The 17,145-nt window shown below is 69.5% G+C and overlaps 3 protein-coding genes across 3 annotated transcripts; 2 read left to right on the forward strand and 1 right to left on the reverse strand.

Moving 5' to 3' along the window:
- The first annotated feature begins 5,210 nt into the window (after nt 1–5,210).
- Nucleotides 5,211–8,044, forward strand: CAMK2N2 (calcium/calmodulin dependent protein kinase II inhibitor 2). The gene is made up of 2 exons (XM_063339281.1): nt 5,211–5,486; nt 7,720–8,044. Exons 1-2 carry the CDS (start codon nt 5,318–5,320, stop codon nt 7,788–7,790), a joined length of 240 nt encoding a protein of 79 aa, XP_063195351.1. The 5' UTR covers nt 5,211–5,317; the 3' UTR covers nt 7,791–8,044.
- Nucleotides 8,045–8,698: 654 nt separating this feature from the next.
- EEF1AKMT4 (EEF1A lysine methyltransferase 4) lies at nt 8,699–13,740 on the reverse strand. Its single transcript, XM_063339280.1, has 3 exons — nt 13,490–13,740; nt 12,415–12,698; nt 8,699–10,187 (listed from the first exon to the last, which is right to left on the reverse strand). The coding sequence occupies exons 1-3, from the start codon at nt 13,659–13,661 to the stop codon at nt 9,879–9,881; spliced, it is 765 nt and encodes a 254-aa protein (XP_063195350.1). The 5' UTR covers nt 13,662–13,740; the 3' UTR covers nt 8,699–9,878.
- A 1-nt stretch (nt 13,741) lies between these two features.
- Nucleotides 13,742–17,016, forward strand: ALG3 (ALG3 alpha-1,3- mannosyltransferase). The gene is made up of 9 exons (XM_063339279.1): nt 13,742–13,935; nt 14,349–14,448; nt 14,559–14,706; nt 14,893–15,053; nt 15,186–15,306; nt 15,627–15,832; nt 16,083–16,159; nt 16,365–16,509; nt 16,614–17,016. The coding sequence occupies exons 1-9, from the start codon at nt 13,800–13,802 to the stop codon at nt 16,801–16,803; spliced, it is 1,284 nt and encodes a 427-aa protein (XP_063195349.1). The 5' UTR covers nt 13,742–13,799; the 3' UTR covers nt 16,804–17,016.
- The last annotated feature ends 129 nt before the right edge of the window (nt 17,017–17,145 follow it).

Raw genomic sequence — 17,145 nt, forward strand, 5'->3', positions numbered from 1 at the left:
CCGAGCTCAGCCTTGCCTCTCTCTTCCTTTGCGCCGTGAAATGGGGGGGACACAGCAGGTCCCCAAGAGTCTCCTCCGGAGGGGGTGCTGGCAGGCATTGCCTCCCCCCTCCCCACCCAGGGAGCCGGCCCGGGCACACACTCACCAGTGGGCAGGGGACCCCCGGCTGGGGTGCACCCCCTCAGGATACAGCCCCGAAGAGCTGGGGGGGGGAAACGGGACCGTTGCCAAGGCGATCGCTCTCCTCCGCTCTCCATGGCAACTGCTCCCCTGGACCGCTCCCCATCAGTGCCTGGCTGCAGTTGCCCAGGCAACCCATGGGCTCGCCTGGCTCCTGCGCCTTTGGGGCACCCAGGATTTGGGGGGGGATCTGGGGGGGGACACCGGCACTTGCAGGCCTCAGGCAGCCAGACAGCAGCGTTGTGGGGGCGGGAGGGGGAATGATGTGCCCCCTCCCCAGGGTAGCAGCTCCTGTTGCGACCAATTTGGCGTGGGGTAAAGGTGCCCCTGCGGTGTTGCCCCCAGGGCCCGCAGCCAGCCGGGATGCTCCAGAGCACCCAGTGAAACCTCCCGGGACCCGTGTGCGTTTTTGAGGGGGGGGGGGGGGGGGGGATGTTCCCTTCCTCTCCCTCCCCCCGGCCTCTTCCCCACATCCGCACGGGGACTGCCGCGCTGCAGAGTGAGCAGTGGGGCCCAGGCCCCCCCCCTGCAGCCGGGCATCCCCCCCGCAGCAGGAGGGATTTCGGGAAGCAGATAAATACCAGATGGGAGAGGGCCGGGCTGCCAGGAACACTCTCCCCGCGTGCCAAGAGCTGCTGGCGCGAGTGGGTGCGTGGGCCAGGGAGGGCGGGGGGTGCCTGCGCTCCCCGAGACTGCTCACCTCGGGGCCCGGCGGCCAGACGGGGACAGGGACAGCCGCGGAGGGACCCGCAGTCACCCGCTCCCCTCCCGTGCCAAGGGGCAGGGGACGCATCCCCTGCGCTGGAGGCACGCGCACCCCTCCTGCCACCCCCAGCCGGGGCACAGCCCTGCCCTGTGCCCCCCTCGCCGGGGGAGGCCGCGGCCCCGCGGTGGCCGGGACCCCGCTGAGCAGCCCTGCCTGGCACCGCTCCGGGTGGCAGCGTGACTCACCCGCTGGGCTCAGCGCCAGCCCGAGCCCGGCCGTGCCAAACCACCCGGCACGGTGGCCACCGGGCCGTGCCGCAGCGCCTGCGCCCCCAGCCGAGCCCGCTGTGCCCCCCCTCCACGGGATTTTTTGGCCTGGAGCTCGCAGTGCCCCCGCTGAGCCCTGTCCTGCCTCTCCCGACATGCCCAAGAGGGACCCAGGTGTCCTGCCACCTGCCCGCCCCCCCCCCAGGGTCCCTGCGGGTGCCAGCCCGTGCCACGGCCCCCACCTGCCCCCCCAGGGCTGCCAGCCTGCTCCCGCCTGCCTCCCTGTCTGTTGTCATGGTGACCGGAGATGTGGTGACAGACAAGGAGGGAGCCTCACACCCCAGCGGGGCTGCTCACCCCCCACGGGGTCGGACCCCCACCCCGGCTCCAGGCAGGGGACCCTCCGTGGAGCCCCTGCCCCAGGCAGCGCGCTGGGGGTGCCCCATCTGCTCAGGGACACGGCTGTGCCCCAGGCAGCTGCTGTGAGGGACAGGGACAGTGCCGTCCCCCCGCCCCGACTTGCAACGGGAGCCCCCTCAGCAGCCCCCTCTTCCCGAGGCCCGGCCGCGCGCTGAGACAGCCCAGCTCATCTCACTGGTGACAACCCTCGGGCTGGCCCAAAGGCTGGAGCCCTCCCCTCCCCGGGAACAGCGCTGCCCCCCCAGGGATGGCTGCAGGGACAGCGCGGGGCGAGGAACATGCCGCTTCCCCACGCTCGCCCCCCCACATCTCCCCACGGTGATGGGGGCCAGGGCGACCATGGCATGCACAGCCCCCCCTCTGCCTGCACGCGTGTCCCCGCTCCCCCAAAACCCCTGCGCAAAGACGCTGCCTGACCACGGCACAGCCACGTCCCGGGCTCTGCCGAGCTCCCGAGAGCTGGCAGCAATAGCCGAGGGGGCAGAGACACCCCCGGCCTCGTTGGTGACCTTCGCCGGTGCCCCACGCCGGGCCGGGGACGGTGCTGGGAGAGCGTGGCGGCGCTGGCAGTGGGAGCTGGCGCTCGGCGAGGCCCCCGGGCTGCGGCTGCCACCGCCGTGGAGCAGAAGTGCCATTTCACGTTTCTTGGCAGGGCTGGAGGCAGCACAGATGGAGGCACCGGAGCCAGCCCCCGGCATCGCCTCTGCAGCCCCCAGACCCGGGTGGCGGCACCACCGGGCTCCCAGACCCGCACCGGAGAAAGCCCCAGCGCTGGTGGCTGGTGTCTCCTGCCTCCTTCCAGCCCGCTGCCATCCAGCCGCCACCTGCCAGGCCACCGACCCCGCCAGGCCTCGGGGACCACCTGGAGCTCCCGTCCTGTCCAACCCCCGCTGCACGGGGTCCCTGCAGAGCCGGGGTGGGATCTGCCCCGCCGTGAGCTGCCTGCCCACGCACGGGGTGTTTCTCCACCCTAAAGCCACTCGAAGCACCAGCGGCCGCAGGGAAGCCCTCGCCTCTGTCGAAGCGCCTGAATCCCCACCGAGGGTGCGGGCTCAGGGGCAGCATCCAGCTGCGGGGCTGGGTCTCGGTGGGCTCCCAGAGCATCGCCCCAGGCCGGGCAATGCCGACCGTCTCCATCATCAGCCCCACTGCAGCCGGGAACCCAGCTGTGTGGCCCCTGCCCAGCCCCATCACCACCCCTGGGGGGTCACGGCCAGCCCCCATCACCTGCCAGGTGTCTCAGCCCGGGGGCTGTGCCCAGGTTTAAGGAGCCGGGGCAGGAGCTGCACACTTCCCGATCCCACGGCCCCTTCTCCCGGCTGGAGCCGGCTTTGTGTTGGACAAAAGGCTGGGAAGGAAGCAAGAAAGGCGATTACGTGGCTGCTAAAAGGCGGATAATGAAGGTGGGATGAGCGCCAGGGGAAGGCGGGCACGCGGTCCCGGCTTGCGATGCTGGGATACAACCCACACTGGCAGGGGACGGGGGTCCCTCCTGCACCCTCCTGCCCACCCACCCACATTCAGGGCCCTGGTACCTCCTTCTCCCCCGCCCCGAGGGATGCGTGCTCAGCAGCACCCTGGGGCAGCCAGAGACATCCCAAGGAGATGTGGAGCCTGGAGCCACGGCACTCCCTGTCCCACCTCCAGCGCCACCATGCCAGCAGGGATCCATCCCTCCTCCTGCCCAGGCCGGGGGTCCCTCCCACACCCCAACCAGCCCCACAGAGCCCTCCGCACCCCACAGCCCAGCCAAGCATCTCCCCTGGGTGCAGGTGTGGGATAAGCAGAACCATTCCCAGGGTGACCCCGGGCTGGGAACCCTCCCAGAGCGGAGCACCGGCCCTGCTCGCACCCCGCACACCCCATCTGCTCCTCTTCTCCCTCGCCCCCGGCCCCACACCCGCCATGGCCTGCCTGTCCCTGCCCACGGGCGGCAGCACGTGGGCTCCGCAACGGGAAAAGCAGGCCACATCTCAGCGTGGGCCTCTCGCCTATTTTCCCGGGCGCTTTTTTGCAGGAGCAGAAGCCATCACATGAAAAAGTTCAAGCTGGTTCCCCAGCAAAGCCAGGAATAAAGGCAGTGCCCTGCCAGCGGAGAGCGAGCACCGCTGCCCCATCCCTCCCCATCTCTGCTCCGGGAGGGGACATGGGGACTGGAGCTCTGCAGAGCCCAGCACAAAGGGAAAGGCCAAGCTGAGCCTTCCCAAAATAGAAGTACCTGCCCTCTGGCGTGGACCAGCCCAGATGATGTTTTTCTGCAGCCCCTTTCAACAGGATCTCAAAGCACAGGCCATGGCGATGCTGATGTGGAAAGACGGACTACAAGGCTAGCTGTAAAACGCTGCGCTTGCCCATTGGAGACACCCAGGTGGAGATTCTCGTGGGGCTGGGATGGGGCTGGCAAGCGCTGCTCACGCCCAGGGCTCTGGCTTCACTGCGACCCAGCGCACCCACACCAGCAGCGGGGGATGCAGGGGAGCAGCAGGACCAGGGCTGTGTGGTCCTCACCAACCAGCCTGCATCATCACGCTGCCGCCGCCTCCTCCTCGTCAGGTCCCGGGGCCAGGGCTGCACCCGTAGCTCAGACAAGGAGCAGCAGCCTCAGCCAGAGCTTAAATACCCGCCCCAGCCCCAGGTGCCTGGGATGGGGCATCCCAGGGGAGGCCGCTCAGGGCCACCACTGCCAATTAGTGCAATCACTGCCCTGGCAGTGGAAAATGCCGGAGGACAGGGGCAGGGTGGGTCTGGGGCACAGCGTGCACAGGGCACACAGGCAGAGCTCTGGGGCCGCTCTTGTACGCCTCTCCTCACTGACCCATGGCAGGCCCCCACGGGGGGGGCAGGGTCCCATTCCCCTTGTCCACAGAGAATCCCCAGGGAAGGGACACACCACGGGGCGAGGGACATCCTGGGGCACAGCCCCTTTGTGGCCACGCTCATGGGCACCTGCAGAATCACACCCCCGTGCCCCCCACAGCCCCTCAATATGTGCAATGGGCACATGTGTACACACACACCCACCCACACACACCTGCAGGGACCCACACACAGGGGGCCAAGAGGCCTGGCAGGGGCTGGGGCAGGACCAGTGTGGCTCCGAGGGGGACCCCAACACTGTGGGAGGGGGTGCCTGGGTGGGTGCTGGGCAAGGGGCATAAGTGGGGCTGGGGCAACCTGGCTGGGGAGACCCATGGTGGGAGCTGGTCCGGGGGCTTCAGGCTGCCGGGCTGCGGGAGGCCGGGAGCTGGGCTGGGGGTGCTCAGGGTGCTCTGGGGGACCGAAGTGGGGCGCTGGGGGGGGGGGTCTGTTCGGCATCACTGCCATGCACTGGGGGAGGCCTCGGCTGTGCCTGGTGGTCCCCGGCCACCCGGGGGCACCCAGCTGTGCCAAGGGGACCCTGCTCCGCAGGGGCCGCCCCGCGTCTAGAGGCACCCCCGAGTTGGGGCGACCACCCCGGCAAGGCTGTGCCGGGGGCTCCAGCCTGCGCCGGGGCCCGGGCCGGGGCGGGGGTCCCCCCGTCCCGACCAGGCGGGCACCGGGCGCGGGGGTCCCTGTCCCCGTCCCCGTCCCGGCCGTGCCGTGCCGGGCCGCGGCGCTCCGGAGCCGCCCCCCGCCGGGGGGGTCCCCGCTCCCCCCGGATGCATGACTTCATCCTTCCGCCCGGGTTTCCTCCCCGCCGCCGCCGCCGCCGCCGCAGACCGGCTCCCGGCTCGGCGCGGCGCGGCTCGGCCCGCTCGGCCCCGCCATGTCGCAGGTGCTGCCCTACGGCGAGGACAAGGTGGGCCGCTACGGCGCCGAGCCCGAGGCGGGGGAGCTGCCCTTCAGCTGCCGCCTGCAGGACACCAACGCCTTCTTCGGGGGCAACCAGGGCAAGCGGCCCCCCAAGCTGGGACAGATCGGCCGCGCCAAGAGAGGTACCGCCCGACCCCCCGCCTCTGCCCCCCCACCCCACCCCGACCCCCGCCTCAGCCCCACGGCATCCCCGCCGCTGCCCCGCGGCGTCCCCGGGACCCCCGCATCTGCCCTGCGGCATCCCCGGCATCCCCGGCGCCGGCTCCTGCATCCCCGCCGCTGCCCCACGGCATCCCCGGGACCCCCGGATCCTCCCTTCCGTCCCCGGCTCTGCCCCGGGACACCCCCGGATCTGCCCCTCGGCATCCCCGGGACCCCCCGGCGTCCTCAGCGCCGCCCCACAGCATCCCCTGGACCCCTCGGTGCTGCCCCGGCGTCCCCGGCACCGGCCGGCGCATCCCGGGCGCTGCCCACCGGCACCGGCGGCATCGCCCCGCAGCATCCCCGGCACTCCCGGCTCTGCCCCACGGCAACCCCGGCTCTGCCCCACGGCATCCCCGGCTCTGCTCCCCGCTCTCCCCAGCACTGCTCCCGGCATCCCCAAAATCTCCGGCTCTGCCCCACATCGTCGCCGGCACGGCCCCCCCGGCATCCCTGGGACCCCCAGCTCTGCGACTGGCACCCGGCACTGCCCTAGAACCGCAGGGCCCCCCGTCCCCAGCTCCAGACGCCAGCGCTGCCCCCCCAGCGCTGCCCCACTTCCCCCCCCACATCCCCGCAGCCCGGGGCTGCCCCCGGGACGATCCCCGAGCATCCCTGGGGCTGCCCCCCGGGAGCCCCCGGGAGCTGCTCCTCAGCACCCCTGGGATTGCCCCCACATCCCCTTGGACTGCCCCCCCCCATGTCTATAAACAAGCGCGCCCCAGCATCACCAGGCACAGCCCCCCCAGCCCCATAAATCTCTCTCCCTCCACATTTCTGCCTGCCGCAGAGACCCCCACCAGCAGCCGCCGGCGATGCTGATCAACAAACACACCCCCCCCCCCCCGGTTTACCACCCCCCCCAGGACTCCATGAACCTGTGTCGCCCCCCCCCCCCCCGCGCTTTACTGCCTGCCGCAGAGACCCCCACCAGCAGCTCCCCTGCTTCCATCAGGACCCAAATAAACGCCCCCCCCCTCCCCTGCACCCCGATCTGTCACCACTGATCCTCCCCGATGCCTGGGGGACCCCCGAGAATGGCCCCTGCCTCCCCTGCAGCCCCCACCCCGCCTGCCTGGGGGGGCCCATAGGGAAACACCCCTCCTCGAGCTGCAGGGGCAAAAGGGGGGGGAATAGAGTCCCCCCCCCAAAACAAACACCCCCCAGCCCCGAGGGGGGATGAGCCACTGCCTGCTCCACCCGCCCCCACTTTGCGGTGGTGGTGGCTGGGTCTAACGGACCCCCCCGGGGGTGATGGGGGGGGCCGGTTCCCCTTCGGTGGTGATGGGGGGTGGGGTCTGGCTGCTCCCCCGGTGATGCTGGTGGTGGGGGGTGGTCTGGCCAATCCACCCACAGGGTGGTGACGGGGGGGTCGCTGAGCTCCCCGGTAGTGATGCTGGGGGGGGGGGGGTTCTGTCCACCACCCCTGAGGGTGGCGATGTGGGGGGGGATCTGCCCAGCCGGTGATGTTGATGTGTGGGGGGGGCTCTGTGCAGCCCCCTCCGATGGCGATGCTGGTGGGGGTCTGTCCAGTCCCCAGTGGTGATGCTGACGGGGGCCTGTCTAGAGGGTGATGCTGACGGGGGGGGCTGCCCAGAGGGTGATGCTGACGGGGGGGGGCTGCCCAGCCCCCCACGGTGATGCTGACGGGGGGGTCCGTGCAGCCCGCGGCGCTGACGGGGGGGCTGTCCGGCTCCCCCGGCGGTGATGCCGATGGCGGGGGGGGGGTGTCCTGCGCAGCGGGTGATGCTGACGGGGGTCTGGCTGCCACCCCCGCCGAGCTGGCAGTGCCCCCCCCGCTGGGTCATTACCCATTCCAGTCCTGTTGCTCTCATCAGCGCCTGCCGCAGCGAGGAGGGAGGGGGGGGTCCTTCCTGGTCTTTCCTGCCCCCCCGCTTCCCAAACCACCCATCCAGAGGCGGCCGGCTGGCTGCGGGGGGGGGGGGAGATGCTGCCCCTGCCCAAGCCGTGCGGGGAGGGGGCGACCCCCCCGCGTCCATTGCACCCACCTGCGCCCCTTCGCCCCGCTCCCCAGCACCGGGGGTGGGGGGGGGGGCACATCGGAGCCCTCTCGGGGCGGGAGCCGGGGGGTGCGGGGGGGTGTCAGGGTCTGTGTGCGTGCCCCCCCGCCCACGCCCCCGCCTGTCCCCGCAGTGGTGATCGAGGATGACCGGATAGACGAGGTGCTCAAGGGCATGACGGAGAAGTCGCCGCCGGGGGTGTAGAGCCGGGACCCGCCGCCGGACCCGCAGCCCGAGCCCCGCATGCTGCCGCGCCGCCCGCGGGGGGGGGGGGGGGGCCGCGCCCGCGCCCCCCACACACCCCCCGGCCCGGGGCGGGGGGCTCCGCGGCCGCCACCACCCTCCCCCCCCCCCCCGAGCCATGCACTTTACCCCTCCGCCTCCCCCGGGGGCGGGGGGACAGCCCGCCGAGCCCCCCCGCCCTGGGCAGAGACCGGGGGTCCGGCCCCCCCCACCCCACACACCCCCCCCCCCGTCCTCCTTGTCGGGGGGGGGTGGGGGTTGTCCCCGATTCCCGGGGCGGGGGGGAGCGCTGCTGCCCAGAGACATTTTTTGCTCCATCGTTTTTTGCATGAGCTTTGGTGGCTCGGGGGGGGCCCGGGGTCAGCCCCACCGCCCCGGCACGCTTCTTTTTAAACAGAAAACTCCTCATATTTGTATTTTTATATCCGAATCTTTGTTAAAAACGATCTGCTGACGTCGAGATGTCGAAGCAACCGCATCGGGAAAACAAAACAAACAAACAACGAGAAAAAATGGTTCATATTTTTTTCCATAAGAAAAAAAAAGACAAAAAAAGAAGAAAAAACCGAGGGGGGGGGGAACAACGGGGGGGGGGAGGGGGGGCCGAGAAAGATGGAGGGAGCGTGAGGAAAGCCGAAGATGCGGGGAGGGGAGCAGGGACCCCCGGCTTGACCCCCCCCGCCAGCAGCAGGACAGGCCGGGGGGAGCAGCAGCACCATCGGCCGCCGCAGCCCCCCCGGAGCCCACCAGGGCCGGAGCCCACCGGGGCCGGCTGCGGGTGCGGGGGGGTCCCAGCGCTGCCCCTCGCTGGAGGGCGGTGGGGCCGGGGGGGAAGGGGGGAGCGGGGAGGGCAGGGACCGGCCTGAGTCGTTGTTTTTAATTTTGTACTTTAATTTAATTTTATTTTTTAAGAAGCTTCTCGGGGGGGTCTGATGTGCATGAGAAACTCGTCATCTTTTTCAATAACCTACGAGTGGCATTTATGGAGACGACGACGCAAAAAAGAAACACAACAAAAAAACACCAAACAAAAAAAAAAAAAACAAAACTGAGAAAAAAAAAAAACAAAAAAAAGGAAAAAAAAAAAGATACTTGTGTCATGATGTTCTACGAATGATCCATTGTAAATTTAAATGCCATTTTTCACTGTACTGGTGAACAAAATGCGATGAATAAAATACATTCATGTACCGAGGCGAGGCCCGCAGCCGCCTGCTCCTTTCCGTCCCCCCTTGGCGCCGGCTCGTTTTCGGGGTGCCCCCGGGGCTGGGGGGGTGACAGAGCTGACCCCAAGTCCTTCGCTGGCTCCCAGCGCGGGGGGGGCCACTGGCTGACCCACTTACGCCTTTTGCCAGAAATAGCAGCCCGGCGGCTTGCGTCTCTCCGACATGTCACCCCTGTCCCTCCGAGGAGGGGTCCCCTCCGTCGACCACCCCGGGGGGGGGGGTTTGGTGCCTGGGAACAACCCCTGGGAACACACCCGGCAGCCGCCCCCACGCTGGCACCCCCGTGTCCCCATCCAGCCCCGCTGGCACACGGTGGCACGGCTGCCACCAGCCCGACACACGTGTGGCCCGGGGTGACAAGGACGCGTTGCCCTTGCACACCCCCACGTCCGAGGCGTCCCGGTGTGGGACTGGGGGGCAGTGGGCACCCCCCATGCTGCCCCCTGCAGCCAGTGCCAGCACCCCCCATGCTGCCCCCAGCCCAGCTGTGCCGGGGCCAGGCGGGGGCACAGGGGGCCGCTCCCCACAAGATGGATGGGTGGAATTAAACCCGATTTGGTTTCATTACCGGCCGCAAAGCCCGGAGCCCTGGCTGCTCTCCAGCCAGGCGAGCAAAGGGCCGGGGGGAGGCGGGGGGGGCACAGCATCACCCGCTCTTTGGAGCATCCCGCTGCTCTCCCGGGACAAATGTCCATGTCCCCCTTTTCTCCCATCACCGGGCAGCGTGGCGGGGGGGATGTCCCCCACCCACGAGGGTGCAGCAGCTTAAGGCTCTATCGGGTGGGGGGAGGCCAGGGAAGGCCCCCCCCCCCCCAGCCCCGCGTCACAGCTGGATGGCGAGAAGATAGTCCTCGTCGTCGTCCGGGGGCGCGGGGGGCGGCAGCGGGGCGGGGGCCGGGGGGGGCTGGTGCAGCCGGCGCCCCAGGGCCAGGTCGGCGGGGTCCAGGGGCTGCCCCTTGCGCATGACGTAGAGGAAGTAGTGGAAGGCGCCGGCACCCCCATCCCCGTCCCCGCAGGCGACGTGGCGCAGGGACCAGCCGAAGGCCTCCTGGGCGTAGTGGGGCTTGCGGAAGTGGGGCTGGGCGAAGGTGATGGAGATGAAGCAGCCCCCCGGGCGCAGCACCCGGCTCACCTGCGGCAGGACAGCCCCCGGCACCGGGCAGGGGGACACAGTGAGGTTCAGCCGCCCTGTCCCCAGGGACCCCCATCACCGTCTGCTGAAGATCCCCCCCAGCCTCTCCCACTCACCCCCAAATCTCCTGTCCTAACCTTGCCCCACCCAGAGATACCCCCCTCGGCTCTGACACGTCCTCAGACCACCCCCAGGCACCGCCTCTCCCTGCGCCCCAAAACCACGGAGCATCCCCAAAACCCTTCACCCTCCTCCACCGCAGACAGCACGGAGACCCCGTCGCATGCCCCCCTCCCCGGGGCACCCAGCGCCCCCCCCTTGACAGGCGGAGCGCGGGGGGGTGACGGGTTGGATGGAAAAGGACTCGACCCTTTTAATCACCATTTTCTCCCCGCTGGAACTAAGCCCCCACTAACAGGATGGAAAAGAACATCAATTTTCTTGCTTGGCTTTATCCAATGTCAAAAGGCTTTTACGGCCAGCGCTCGCGTGCTCGGCATGCAAAGGCAGCGCCCGGGGCGGGCGGGCGGCCAGCCCCCCCGCTAGCTCCCCCCCGGCGGGGACACCCCCAGCCTACCCCCCCGGCAAGGGCAGGGGAGAGGGCTGGGGGCCAAGGGGGGGTTCCCGAGCACTGGTTTAATCCCGCTGGGAAGCTCCAGGGCTCAGCGCTGGCTGGGGCCAGGGATGGAGAGGTGACAGCAGACTGCGTGTGTGTGTGTGCGTGTCCCCGCCGCGGTGGGGGCTTTTGAACCAAACATGAGTGTTTTGGCCAGGAAAAGGGGAAGGCAGGTCCTTGCATCCCGCCCCCCCACCCCCACCCCCCAGCTCAGCATCCCTCCTGCAAAGCGCTGGATGCATCCATGCGGGAAAGGCCCCACGGATTCCCAACAAACAGGCACGGGGGGTTCCCCCGGGCAAGGGGCAGGCAGGGATCTCCGTCTGGAGCCCAGCGAGAGGCATCCCGCATCCCGCACTAACGGCCGTTGCTTAGAGACGGGCGCAGGAAACCTTCGCATCCGCCGGCCAGCACGGGGGGAGCACGGGGGCTCCGGCACTGACCCACCGCCCAGGGATCACCGGGACAGGGCTGCCCCCGGGGCATCCCCGCAGCAGGGCGGGTTTTCAGGTCCTCATGTTCCCCCCAGGGAGAGCAGGACAGAGGCTGTGAAACCCCCGGCCCCCCCGCCGTGAGAAAGGGGGTGGGGGCAAGGAGAGGGGTGCCAGCGGCGGCCGGACCCGTGCGGGAACACCCCGCGAATCCCCCCAGGGACGAGGACAGTGGGGACCGGTCTCGAGCAGAGGCCAGTGCCCAGCAATGCTGGGGGAGGGCAGGGATTCAGCGGGGGATTAAAAAGGGAAAAAAAAAAAAAAAAGGGAAAAGCAGCACTAAATCCCGTCTGTTTGGCCAAATGACAAGGACAGGCAGCAGTGCTGGCAGGGCACCCCGCTGCCCCCAGCGCTGGGGTCCTGCTCCCCCCTGGGGCTCAGGGGGACAAGAAAGGACATGGGGGGGAGAGCAGTAGCCACGAGCACCCTCCCAGAGGCCCATGTCCCCCCCAGGGGTGCCGGGAAAATGCAGCAACTAATTACCCTTGCAGTCATTGCCCTGGGGTGGGGGGGGATTGCCAGGACCCGCAACCCCTGGTCCCTGCCACCGCCAATGAACGGGCCGGAGGCATCGCCTGTCCCCGTAGCAACGCCAGGGCCCAGTCGATGCTGATGGGGGTTGCCATGGCAACCCCAGACCGGAGGATGGGGACCCCACTAACTAACAAGAGATCGCTAACGAGAGATCGAAGCCAGGGCGGGGGCGGCCGAGGGCCTGTCACAGCCCCGCGGTCGCCACCTTGCCCTGGGCAGGCAGGGCCACCTCGGTGTGTCCCCCAGGGCCCCCCCCGGGTGCCCCTAGAGCCACCCACGCCAGGAGGGGGCCCATCTCCACAGCCAACCCCACGTATTTGGCGTGCCAATAAGGACGGGGGTCACCCAGCCCCCCGGGGGACACCCTGCTCCATCCACCTCCCCGGGCAGAAGGCGATGGGGAGCGGTGGGGGGTCTCCCACCCCCAAGGGCACCGGGAGCCCCCTGGGTGCCCCTTTGCAGGGTAGCACTGGCTAGCGGCAGAGGGCAGAGGCACCGGTTGGGGCACCCCCAGGGAAGCAGAGTGGCGAGGGCCATTCTGCACCTAAAAGGGCCTGGGGTCCACCCTCTGCCCCCCTCCCCGTACCTCTGCCAGCACCCGGTGCATCGCGGCGGCCGCCCGGGGCGAGACGTGCCAGGGGTCGGCCTCCTCCACCATCAGCACGTCGAGGGTGCCCTTCTCCAGCACCACGTCGAAGGCGGCGTCGGGGAAGGCGAGGGCGCGGATGTCCATGACGGCCCAGCACAGACCGGGGCAGTGGGCGTAGCGGGCGCGCATGGCGGCGATGCAGGCGGGGGAGAAGTCGATGCTGGTGACGTCGGGGTAGCCCAGCTGGTGCAGGTCGTGGCTCAGGGCGCTGTTGCCGCAGCCTGCGCGGGGCATGGCTCAGACCGGGGTGTCGGGGTGCACACGGGGCACTGCCCGCACCCCAACCCCGCTCACAGCCCCCGGCTCACACCCCAACCCCGCGCACACCCCCCCAGCTCCAGCCCAGGGAGGGGCACAGACGGGACAGGGCATCTGAGGGGGGGAGCAGGGAATTGCCTTGGCGCTAATTAGCGAGTGCTGGGATAGTTCTTAATTGCCCCCTTCCTGCAAGGTGGGCACTTTGGGCTCCGCAGGACCCCGGGGTGAGGGCAGCCCCCGCATACCAGATCCACCCCCGCCCCGGGGTGGGATGCAGGAGCGGCCATGAGGAGGCAGGGAGGGGCCGGGGGGGGGTCTCCAGTGTCCCCCCAGTTCCGTGGGGAGGCAAGGAGGGGTCAGGGGTGTCCCCAGTGTCCCCCCCACAGTGCCGCGGGGCAGGAACGGGCCGTGACCCACCCCGAGAGCCCGTGGTGGGGCAAATCCGGGCAGCGTGCGGCGTGTGGGGGGCGCTCAACCGGGACGGAGGGACAGGCGGAGGGACGGAGGGGTGAATGTCCCGGGGGGTCCCGGCAGGACACGGCCCCCCCCTCCCTTCCCATCCCCGGGGGGGCGGGCTCGGGGGCTGCTAAGCGCGGCAGCGGCGGCTGATCCGTTAACAGGATCGGCGATTATACCCGCCTAATCCCGCCGGGACCCGCCGCCGGCATTACCGGGCGGTGACAGCGGCCCCACCGCCCCCTCGCGGCCGGTACCCGCGGGCGGGACCCCGACCCCCCGAGCAGCGGGCACGTACCGAGGACGAGGATGCGGTCGCCGGGGCGCAGCTCGGGCTGCAGCTGCGGGAGGAAGCGGGAGAGCCCCCCCAGCCACTCGCGGGGCTCGGCGCCCTCCCGCCGGTACCGCTCGTCCCAGAACCGGCGCTGCCCGTACCGGCGGCTGTCAGCGGGCGCGCGCCGCCGCTCCATACCGGGCGGGGGGTGGGGAGCACCGGGCGCCACGTGCCGCCCGGCCCCCACGTGCGGCTTCCGGTTCCCGCCGTCGCGCCGCCCTGAGCGCTCCGGGCGGAAACGCGGAGCCGGCGCGGGGCGGGGGGGGCGGCGGCCATGGCGGCGGGGCTGCGGCGGGCCTGGCGGCAGCGGCGGGCGGCGCTGATGGAGCCCGGCTACACCCCGCTGGTGGCCGCCTGCCTCTGCCTGGCCGAGGGCGGCGTCAACCTCTGGGTCATCCGCAGGGTCCCCTGTGAGTGCCGGGGACCGCCGGGACCGGGACCGGGCCCTGCCCCGGGACCGGCGGGTGGAGGCCCAGCCCGGCGTGGCGGGGGTAGGCCCTGGCGGCAGTAGGCCCTGCCCGGCGGGACCGGGGTTGGGCCCTGCCCCGGGGCCGGCGGGGGTAGGCCCTGCCTGGTGGCAGCTCGTCCCCGGCTGGGCAGCGCCTGGAGCAGCGCGGGAGGGTGGGCCGGTGACAGGGCCGCCCCCGGCCCCTGTGGGGGACAGCATCCTCCGGTGGGGCGGGTGGCAGCGGGGGACAGGGGCGGGCGGGAGGCCGGGATGGGGTCGGAGCCCGGGCTGAGGGGGGTGGCAGAGCAGGGCAGGGCCGCGGGGCCCGGAGGTGCGGGGGAGCCCCCCCCGTCTGACCCCCGTCCGTCCCCGCAGACACCGAGATCGACTGGAAGGCCTACATGCAGGAGGTGGAGGGGTTTGCCAACGGGACCCTCGACTACACCCAGCTGAAGGGCGACACCGGGCCACTGGTGTGAGTGACGGGGACGGCCGAGCTCCTCGTGACCGGGGGTGCCCCGGGGGGTGCCGAAGAGGCAGCTCCCCAGAGGGACCCCCCAGCCCCTCACTCCCGTCTCTCCACAGCTACCCCGCCGGCTTCGTCTACCTCTTCCTGGGCCTGTATTACGCCACGGGCCGCGGCACTAACATCCGCCTGGCACAGTACCTCTTTGCAGGCCTCTACCTCCTCAACCTCCTCCTTGTCTTCCGCATCTACTGCCGAACCAACAAGGTAGCCTGGAGCCCGGGGGGCCTCGCCAACTGACACGGGTTCTCTCCTGCTCTGCTCAGCCCTCACCCGGGCAAAATGGGCTGGGCAGGAGGTCAGGGGTGGGTCTGAGGTTTGGAGTGGCTCGGTGGCAGCAGGGGGTCCAGGACAGGCTGCTTATTGCCCTCGTGTCTTTCTGTCTCCTACAAGGTCCCCCCGTATGTTTTCTTCTTCATGTGCTGTGCCTCCTACCGCATCCACTCCATCTTTGTCTTGCGGCTCTTTAACGACCCCGTCGCCATGGCCATCCTCTTCCTTGCCATCAACCTCTTCCTGGAGGAGCGCTGGTCCTGGGGCTGCCTCCTCTTCAGGTGAGGGTCTGGGGGCAGGGCGGGGGCTGCTTTCCGTGGTGTGGTGCGTGGGGGAGCGAGCTCAGCCCCAGGGAGCAGGCTGCCTGGGCACCCGTGCAGGAAGCCAGAGCAGTAACGCCGCTTTCTGCTCAGCCTGGCCGTGTCTGTGAAGATGAACATCCTGCTCTTCGCACCTGGACTTCTCTTCCTGCTCCTGCAACGGTTCGGTCTCCTGGGCTGCATCCCCAAGCTCTGCATCTGTGCCCTGCTCCAGGTGGGTTCCTGCTCACACCAGCCACAGGGGCAGGCTGGCAGCCCCATCAGCAGCACGCAGGGGCTGCCCTGTCTGCATGGCAGCACCCTGCCTGGCTGTCCTGGGGGCTGGAGACCTCTGGGTGCGTATGCAGGGGCACCAGCATCTGAGTTGGCCCCGCACAGCAAGCTGGAGGTTGATAAATAACGTAATTGATGGGGCTCCCATCTTTGGCTGACTGTCCACGTCACCCCACGCGGTGGCGGAGTTCTTGGGAGGTGGCAAGGGTGATGGAGACCTGGCTTACGGCCGCTGCGACGGTGCTGGTGTATCTCTGGCAGGTGATTTTGGGGCTGCCCTTCCTGCTGGTGAACCCTGTGGGGTACCTGACCCGCTCCTTCGACCTGGGCCGCCAGTTCCAGTTCAAATGGACGGTGAACTGGCGCTTCCTCCCAGAAGAGGTTTTCCAGAATCGGGCTTTCCATGCTGCACTGCTCCTGGCTCACCTGGTGGGCCTGGGGCTCTTTGCGCTGCACCGGTGGCACAGGTGAGACACGGGGCTGCCTGTGGGTTCTGGTCCCCATCGGCTGATCCCCATCAGCCCCTGTGGTGCCGGATACAGGTCCGTTACTCCCCTGCCCCCACAGTGCTGCAATTCTGGGGTTGCAGGCAGGAGTCGGGGGGAGTTACTGTTCCGTTTCGGGGACCGCGCTACCCAGGCATCATGGTTGACAGGGGAAGGTCGGGGTGGGAAAGACTTTCATCAGCTGAGATCGATGCTTGTGCTCCCCCCTCAGGTCCAAAGAGAGCATCCTGGCTCTGCTGAAGGATCCTACCGAAAGGAAACACCCATCCCCTCCTTTGACCGTCAACAATATCCTTTGGGAGGGTGGGCAGCAAGGAGGCGGGGAGACGGCAGGGCAAGGGCAGACGTTGGGATCGACATTCACGGGCTCCTGGTCCTGCTGCGCTCTTGGGACCGGCCTGTCCTGGGGGAAGGAGTTGTGCCGTGTGGCTGGGGAGCTGCTGCGGCACCGCACCTGCACCCTGCCGCGTTTGTCCCCTTAACGCCAGCGCACAGATCGTCTTCGTCCTCTTCTCCTCCAACTTCCTGGGCGTCTGCTGCAGCCGCTCCCTGCACTACCAGTTCTACGTCTGGTATTTCCACACGCTGCCCTACTTGCTCTGGTGCACCCCTACCGCCAAGCTCGCCCACATGCCCAAGTATGTGCTGTCGGGGGGGGACAACTATGCTGGGGGTGCCGGGAGCAAGGGGGGCTGGTGTGTGACCTCCCCCCAGTGCTGACCCCTGGCTTTCCCCCCTGCAGGGTGCTGCTGCTGGGTGTAATCGAGCTCTGCTGGAACACCTACCCCTCCACGGTCTGCAGCTCCCTTTCCCTGCACATCTGCCACGGACTTGTCCTGCTCCAGCTCTGGTACGGCACAGCCGCCCCGCCGGCACTGCACACCCCTCCGCCCAGCAGGAGGCCCGCAGCCATCTCCAAGAAGGCCCAGTGAGAGCGTGGCCGGCCGGACGATGGGAACTGGGCTCTGGGACTGCTCCTTCTGCCCGCTCTTTCCCCACCCGGCTCCCAGGCTGTCCCCAGCCATCCCGGGAGGGCCGTGAGCCCTGGAACTGTGCAAAGGGGGCAGCGTGGGGACCCCGCAGTGGGCAGGACTTCCCCAATAAAGGGGGCTTTGCCTGCCCTTCCCCGGCCCCAGCATCCTTGTGCTATGATGGTGTTCGGACGGCTGTGCCTGGGCCTGCCCCACCTGGGGGGAGGCAGAGCAGCCCCAGGGGCCGTGGGAGATCCCTTCCCAGCCCCACAGAGTGCTGCCCAGGGCAGGGGCGCAGCCTCG

This window comes from Chroicocephalus ridibundus, chromosome 6, assembly GCF_963924245.1.
Source record: "Chroicocephalus ridibundus chromosome 6, bChrRid1.1, whole genome shotgun sequence".
Taxonomy (NCBI): Eukaryota; Metazoa; Chordata; class Aves; order Charadriiformes; family Laridae; genus Chroicocephalus; species Chroicocephalus ridibundus.